General features: G+C 31.9%; 1 protein-coding gene across 1 annotated transcript; it reads left to right on the forward strand.

Annotated features, from left to right (window-relative positions):
- Positions 1–1,533: 1,533 nt before the first annotated feature.
- On the forward strand, positions 1,534–7,835 carry LOC149267426 (phosphoribulokinase, chloroplastic-like). Its single transcript, XM_089432671.1, has 5 exons — positions 1,534–2,217; positions 2,754–2,838; positions 6,307–6,391; positions 6,475–6,719; positions 7,357–7,835. Exons 1-5 carry the CDS (start codon positions 1,682–1,684, stop codon positions 7,606–7,608), a joined length of 1,203 nt encoding a protein of 400 aa, XP_089288797.1. The 5' UTR covers positions 1,534–1,681; the 3' UTR covers positions 7,609–7,835.
- The last annotated feature ends 867 nt before the right edge of the window (positions 7,836–8,702 follow it).

Genomic DNA, 8,702 nt, shown 5'->3' on the forward strand with positions numbered 1-8,702 from the left:
AATATGTTTTTGACAGTTATTTGCATTCATTTTTTGGGTTTTAAGCACATAGTTTTCAGTTTTGGTGGTTTTGTAGTGCATGATGTTTCAACCCATGTTTTTCTAATTCCCGTTAAAGAATCAATGTTGTAATCTTGATGTTGTAATATAATACACATCAAAGGATGAGGGGTTTTGGATGTTATTAGTTCCTATATATGTATTGTAAACAATGAAGTTGAATGATGATAAAAATTAGAAGTGTGGCTCTAAAAAGTTTGTCAATTTTCCAAATTTGGGTTTTTGGTATAAATCTTTGTATATTATGTGTGATTGTCATTGTTTACTGTTTTGTTTAATAATAATTTATGTGAGCATATCATCACTATAAAAGGTTTGAAACTTACATTTTTCAAGACACCTAAGAAGTATGTCATAGTGTTTTCTCAATATAACACCATTGATAAGTTGGTACTAAGATGATTAGAACATGAGTGCTCTCTTATATTCAAAGTTCACATGATTAGGAGGAATACCATGTTGCAAATATTACTTTAGGTCATTTTGCTGAAAAATTATATAAAGAGAAATGTGTAAAACAATTTGTCTGTATAGAATGACATTTCATTTCTCCAACCTTCTTCTAACAAATCACATAAGTCAAATACTTTTTCTACCCACGCAAACCTTGATCTTTGAATATAGTTACACATTTAAATTCTAAAACATACTCAAATAACTATCATCTAATTCTCTCTTTTTCACTAATATTTTTACATAAATAATAACCACATAATTAGGTTTACACAAAGTTATATATACATGAATAATAACTACATAATTGAATAGAACACAATCAACTTCATGTAGTTTCTAAAAATATAAGATCTAAAATACTTAACTACTTTATAGGTGGTAAATCTCTATTTATTACGCATTGGATCTCTATAAAATAAATTTGAAGAAAGGTGGTATTGTAGAATGAAACTCGTTGTAGAGGCCATGTAGAAAACCAATGTAAAGTGGGAGCAATTTGTAAAGTGTGCCATTACTTAATAGAGTTTAGGCTTCTGTGATCCATATCAAGTTAGAGAAAGATTCTGGGGTGAAAATCACATGAAATCTCATTTGTCGACGCGTTTCGAACCAACTAGTGTGGTTCATCGTCAAGACAACACTAATTGGTTCAAAATAAGATTCCATGTGATTTTCACCAAAAAATCTTTCTCTAATGTACCATTACTTATTGTAACAAACATCGATGTTGCTCTCATAACCTTTTCTATCATAAAATACTAAAATATAAACCATTCTAACGGCGCCCACTTGTATGAAAAAGATGAAGGGAAGATGACAAAATATGAAGGCCCACATATACTTGTGGGATATACGAGAATTAAAAATACGAAGTGATTATTTTCTACGATAGGAATATGCTACGTCATTTTTCGTGGCCACACATATGTCTTTCCCTCATCCACAGCTAGGGACTCTCCCGTTGACACGTGTCCCCGTTATCCTATGAGACAGTAGCATTATCAAAATGAAACCAAGGAAAGGAGGGGAGAGCAGAAGGAAGGATCAGAAAAAAGAAGAGAGCCACATTGCAACTATGCATTGTATTCAGTAATTGCAATATTGCTTGTGGGTGTTGAAATCTTCAACTGGGAGTTGAAGAGATTAAGCGACCGGGGGCTACAGAATGGCCTGCCCAGCTCCAACAGCAGCATCAACTCCTGCAACTGTGAGATCATGGAACTCGCGGTTCTGTTCTAATTCCCCTCTCGCTTCATTTTCTCTGGCTCACACAACCAGGAGACCCAGGAGAGCGCTGGTCGTATGCACTGTTGGTCCCGAGAAGACCGTGGTCATAGGCCTGGCTGCCGACTCAGGCTGTGGGAAGAGTACGTTCATGAGGCGCCTAACAAGCGTCTTTGGCGGAGCCGCAGAGCCCCCAAAGGGTGGAAATCCTGACTCCAATACGCTTATCAGCGATACCACCACGGTCATATGCTTGGACGACTACCACTCCCTGGACAGATATGGGAGGAAGGAGAAAGCTGTGACGGCTCTTGACCCCAGGGCTAATAACTTTGATCTCATGTATGAGCAGGTCAAGGCCATGAAGGAGGGGAAAGCAGTCATGAAGCCCATCTATAACCATGTCACTGGTCTTCTAGATCCTCCGGAGAAGATCAATCCTCCCAAGATTCTCGTCATCGAAGGCCTTCATCCCATGTAAGTTGTTCGATCTTTAACCACACTAGAGACAACGTCCAAATGTACTGGATAAGTTCACTTTTAAGCTAGGTAAATATTAAGCACCAGTCACTCAGTTGCTTACTGGGTAATCTGCATTTTTATTCGGTTCATTGAATCTAAATAATGTAAAATTTAATAAATAAAATGAGAAGTATTAAAATAACCAATAAATTATTGGTTAACTGATTTTGCTTACTGAGTAATTGTTTTTTTCATTAATATATAATTTAATGAATATTAAATATATATTTGGGATTCAACTTTATTAAGTAATTATGAGAAATTAATCAGTTATTATTACTTTTCATGAAAAATAATTATAGATGAATGACTCACTTAACACAATTGAATCTTAAAAAATATATCTAATTTAATAGATAAAATGGAAAAACAGAAAACTATTGAAAATATTTTGTTAACTGTTTTTCATAGGATTAATATTTGTGATTAAGCTTCACAAAAATTCGAAGACATAATCTGTTATTAATACATTTTGGGATCACCATTGACAGGTTTGATGCCCGTGTGAGAGAACTACTGGATTTCAGTATCTATTTGGACATCAGCAACGAGGTCAAATTCGCTTGGAAAATCCAGGTTTGTTTTTACCCTCTCCACCCATCAAAATTTACTTTGTTCATCCTTCGATGCACTACATTCTGGAACAAGTTTGAGCTTAGGCCTTTAATGTTAAATTATTATGCCCATCCTTCATTGATTGCATCTCACAGAAGTGAGGCATTTAGGAAAGGGATGATTTTGATTGGATGGTAATTTTTTCAGGGGAATGTTGTGATTTTTTTCAAAAAAATTCAAATACTAAATATTTGAAATGTTTTTTTAATGGTGAAGTTTTTTTTTCAAAAAATTAAAATATAAAATGTTTAAATTGTTTTTATGGTAGAAATAGATTTAACACTTTTAAGAATTCTTGTTTTTCTTTAAAATTCTAAAACTTTAGAGTTGTAATTTGGATCTCCAAAAATTTCCACCACATATAAATTATGCAGAAAAAATCATTCTTTTCCGAACAAAATCATCACTTATTTATACTAAGGCCTAGAATCTATGTTTTATGGTCATTATTTATACTAAGGCCTAGAATCTGTGTTTTAGGGTCATTGTTCACTTTTTATTACATTAAGAGAAGCAAGGAATTTAGGGAAGCCTTCCAAAGAGTAAGGCATAGAATCTCCATCAAGAATCTTATTTTTGAATTTTTGTTTTGTAATTTATAATTTTTTAATAAATATATAAATTTTATATTATAAACTAAGTATAAATTTTCTTTAAGTTAAGTGTGTTTTAATGGATAAATAGATACTATAATTTTTTTAAATATTAATTAATTTATTTAAAATTTTATAATAATTTTGATTTTTTATGAGAGTTTTTAAGGGTGAGAAAAGATGATGATTTTTTCTATTTTATATTAAATATCTATTTTAATATTTCTAAATTAAAAAAAATTTAAAAAAAATTAAAATGAGTATACACTCCTCTATTTTGTATTAAATATGTTATTTTAATATTTCTAAATTATTTATATTAAATATGTTATTTTAATATTTCAAAATTAAAAACCATAAGTAAAATGAGTATAAACTAAAATAGCTTTTAATCAGCCATTGAAAATTGAAATAATGTAAAAAAATCACAGTTGAGAGGAAGGAAATAGTATATTTTTATCGTCACCAAATTGGAAATGAAATTAGATTTGATCATGAGGGGATGACAAAACAAAGTGGGAAAAATATTTTAAAAAATAAAAGCATTTACATTGTGATAGTGAATTTTAACACAACAAATTGTGGTAGTAAATTTTAACATAATAAATTAAGATAGTAGAATTTTGAAAAATATAAATAATAGGAGTTGTTTTTAGTGAAATTTTTTGGAAGTTTTTTAGTGGGTTTTTCTGGTTTAATTTTTTCAAATTCTTACAAAACTTTATTAGAATTACAAATTTAATGGGTAATCTTTACACAATCAAAGTATCCTAAAAAAATATTAGAGTACTAAATCTATATATAAAATCAAAAACTAATTTAAATAACATATATTTAAACAATTTTATTTTTCAAATTATTTTAAGTTTAGCTGAGCCTAATTTTTATTTTAATGTATGGTTTGGATGATTTCCGGGGGCTTTAGTATTGTTATGTGGTTGACAACTCCACACCCCGCACCTTGACTATTAGATTGAGGCTACTATTATTGTTATGTGGTTGACAACTCACTTCACCTCCATCACGTGGACTATGAGATCGAGGATTGTTTACCTGGATTCAACATTACAATGTTCTATGTTGATGCCAACCATGAACTTTATTAATTACATGGGCTCAACAATACAATGTTCTCTGTTGCTGCCAACCATGAAAACAAGGAACTTTTTAATCAGTGAATCAGATTTGGTTTTACTTGAATCTATTTCTAATTTTTGCATCTTTGATTATTATTATATTTACTTAAGATGTGATGTGAGTAGACTGAAATGATATAATATTTTCCTTTAGTGCCAACCAGAGCTTTTAATGAAATAGATTTGATTTGAACGAAATCTAGTTATAAGTTTAATAGTTCCACTCTTGATAATGAGATCATGGCACACGCATTCATCTCTGGATTGATAGGATGCTTTTCGTTCCACAGTCACGCTGTGGCATCTCTTTTGGAAATTTTTTAATTTCAATTTTCACGAGATTCAGGTTGCAGATTTTCGTTCAAAGGCCCGGAAAAGGGTAATGGGATATCCCACTGTTGAGCTCAGGAAATGGGGATAGGGGCAGAGGAAATGCGAATCAAGATATGAGGCTTAAGCAGAAAAGAGATGTGGAATCTGATAGGGTGGGCACCCATAAAATTTGTAGAGATGAAATGAAATTTTTTATTTCGCCAATTAATTAGATTTATTTGTAAATTAGGAGATTTGGGATTGGGATTATCACTATATTTTTAACTTAGTCCAAGCATTTTCAAGCCTAGCAAGACAGATAAACCTAGTTTTGAATCTAGAGGCTCTTATATTGGTTGGAAAATGTCTTCACTTATAGGAAGTCCACTGTTAGGCCTATCTGCATGAAATGTCAGGTGATCATTAATTGTGATGATTAGCACAGAGAAATAATGAGCAGAAAATTATGTCAATTAAGTTTTAGCTCAAAAAAAATATTAATTATATTTGACTTCCCTCATGTTATGTTTGTCAAATTCTAAAATATTCTTGGACTCTATTTGCAAAATTCAATACTGAATATATATATATAAACTCCACAACTATTTTAATAAAAAATGAAACCAAAAACTTTTATAATATTTTACATAACAAGTTGATGCTTTTAGCTTTAGCAACTGAATTACCTACTGAAATACATAATATATTTCTGCTTTCTAATACTATTATTCATATAAGAAAATAACACTAAGAAAACAACCTAAAGCATAACATATTGTGTTTCATGTGCTTCACCAAGTGAACTACCTAACTGCTGCAAGGCATCATACAGATACTTGTAAAATTAATAATATTTCTATAAAAAAGAATACAAATAATCTACATGCTACTTATTCTTTTCACTCTATTGGGTTTGCATTAGTGGATAAATTGATATTTTAAAGGTAATTAAAATTAGCTAATTTTTTTTGAATTTCTTGTATATTTTATTATTGAATTAAAAATTCATTTTACAGCCCAGTATAATGTGTAAAAGTGTTTATCCCTTATCAAAATTGAAATTTTATTTATGTTAATAAAAATAAAATTTTAAAAAATCTAAAAAAATAACTATACAAAATATTTAAATAATATAAAATCATAAAAAAATTTACACCGAAAAAAATTAGATTCCTGATCCTTATTTAAAATAGATCTATACTAGTTTAATACATCTCTAATAAAATACAGTGGATATATGCTGGAACTAATATAATAAGTCTGTACATGTAGTATAGTCTGTCTCTTCTAAATCTGGTTAAGGCAGTCAACACTGAACAGTATCTGCTACTGCCACTCTCTAGTTTTTGGCTAGCTAATTAAGTGGCATTTATCTGCAATGGATGCAGCGTGATATGGCCGAACGTGGGCACAGCCTAGAAAGTATCAAAGCAAGTATCGAAGCCCGCAAACCAGATTTTGATGCCTATATCGGTATGTATCTGCATACTTCCCATGAAAATTTGCTGTCTAAGAATTGCAATTCCTTCGTTAATTTTTTGGTTTGATGTTTTCAGATCCACAGAAACAATACGCAGACGTTGTGATTCAGGTTTTACCTACAGAGCTGATTCCCGATGATAACGAAGGGAAGGTACTGCGTGTTCGCATGGTGATGAAGGAGGGGGTGGACTTCTTCAATCCCGTCTATCTGTTCGACGAGGGCTCCACAATATCGTGGATTCCATGTGGTAGAAAGTTAACTTGTTCATATCCAGGCATCAAATTCTTCTATGGCCCTGACGTTTACTATGACAACGAGGTACTTAATTCTTAATCTTTAATGTTATTTTAATCATGCATTTGATAAGTAACCAGAATTCGGAAAATTTATAAAATTCAGAGAATGTATAGGTATTAGTAAACTTTTAAATTCTTATCATTATTTTGATTGAGTGATTAGTTCAATATTCTTTTATTCCTGCAGTTTGATACGATGTGGAGGTTTGCTGGTACACCAAAGCTCATAGAGTTTAGTAAACTTCCAAACCCTTACTTTTACTTTGTGAGTGGGTGGTTAGTTTCATGTTCTTAGCGCTTCAGACAACTCATAGAAACAAACCTAGATTAAGACATGTACACCAAAATCCATAATGTACTGACATTAATAAATTTCAAACTGACCAAAATCCACAATCCACTGACTTTAATAAACTTCAAAAACCCTTACCATTCCTTTGAATCCAATGTTTTGTTCTCAAAATAATAGTGAGTTGTAAGTGTTATGTTCCCAGAGCAACTGTTACAGAAAATTGTAGAGGTGTGACAATTAGTCCAATAGGACCAAACAGAAATGGAAACAAAACTATGTTTACAATATCAGAAACTGAAATCTATCTATGCTGGTTTCATTAGAAGTAGAATGTATCTATAAATAATTCCATTGAATTTATTTGCAGGTTTCTGTGCTGGAGATGGATGGACAGTTTGACAGATTAGAAGAGTTAATCTACGTGGAAAGCCACTTGAGTAACATATCTACCAAGTTCTATGGTGAAGTAACACAACAGATGCTGAAGCATGCAGATTTTCCAGGGAGCAACAATGGCACTGGTCTGTTCCAGACCATTGTTGGACTTAAAATCAGGGATGTTTATGAGCAGATCATCGCGAAGAGGGCCGGGGCTTCCTTGGAAGCAGCTAAGGCCTAGACCAGAGAAGATGATGAGATATTCACTAGGATTATGTTCGGCATGTAACATTAAATTAATTAAACGCCATAACTCTTTTCTCTGGTTGCTTCTCTATATATATTCTCAGTAAATCAGTCGATTCTGTTGTAAGTCACTCAGTCCTCGGATGTAATATAAATATAAAACCATGAAAATTGTTCATCTCAGAGAAGTTAAATGTTAGCTCGAAGAAGAGAATTTTTCAATCCTCTTCCTTGTCAAATTGGCAACTTTTTGGTGGCTGATTTCATATGGGGCCGGACTGCCTACTTTATTCTGTTAATCGATATCATATCTCCTAAGTATAGAAAATGCCGATGTCACACACTGGTCACTTTTATCAATGATACTGCTATGTCTGGTCACTCGTAGTGTTGGGATTGAACACCATGTCACTTTCAAAGCTGCAGAAAAAGAAATGCTTAAAACAAAACAAAAAGAGAAGTCTTTTTTGTGCTAATAAATGGGAACGTTTCTTTATTCGAAGCGTTACTATTTTTAGGTATTGAACATATATGATTAACCCATAAGAAACAAATGGAGGCATTGAGGTTCAGAGCCATTCATATAACTAGATGACATTGGTTTTTACTCATTTTCAAGCTATTCAAATAAGTATGTGTTACTACACTTTTCTCTTTCAAAAGTCCTCAAGCTTTTTAAATGTGTCACTACACTTTTCTGTTTCCAAACTCCTCTAATAAGAATCCTTTATTTCTTTTTTATTCTGGTTTGATTTTTATCCATGGTTAATTTTATTATTTATTTTTTAGCATTTTTATTTTGAATAATAAAATTGTTTTTTATACATATTTTATGTATTAAAATTTCTTGGGCTTGGGCTTACCATCCCTTAACATGATTGGATTTTCTCCCCTACGAAGTGTTGAACCAGTGACTTTGACATCAGTGATTTAACACTACACTCTGTTACGCTCTTAACCTGCAAAAAGATACCCAAATACAGAATATGCGAAGAAAGATACCCAGAACATAGAATAGTGAGAGACAACAACAAATATTTTATTATTCAGAAAGCAATGTTCACTGGCCTCTTCGAGGGGGCAACCTCC

The sequence above is a fragment of the Pinus tabuliformis genome, chromosome 6 (assembly GCF_031772625.1).
Source record: "Pinus tabuliformis cultivar Carrire ecotype Pingquan chromosome 6, CPIR1, whole genome shotgun sequence".
NCBI classification, from domain to species: Eukaryota; Viridiplantae; Streptophyta; class Pinopsida; order Pinales; family Pinaceae; genus Pinus; species Pinus tabuliformis.

What these genes read in the sequence shown, in the direction of transcription:
- LOC149267426 (XM_089432671.1), top strand. Translation starts at nt 1,682, where the DNA reads ATGGCCTGCCCAGCTCCAACAGCAGCATCAACTCCTGCAACTGTGAGA. An exon ending in ATCGAAGGCCTTCATCCCAT is followed by an intron (nt 2,218 to 2,753) that starts GTAAGTTGTTCG and finishes CACCATTGACAG; the next exon opens with GTTTGATGCCCGTGTGAGAG. An exon ending in ACGTTTACTATGACAACGAG is followed by an intron (nt 6,720 to 7,356) that starts GTACTTAATTCT and finishes ATTTATTTGCAG; the next exon opens with GTTTCTGTGCTGGAGATGGA.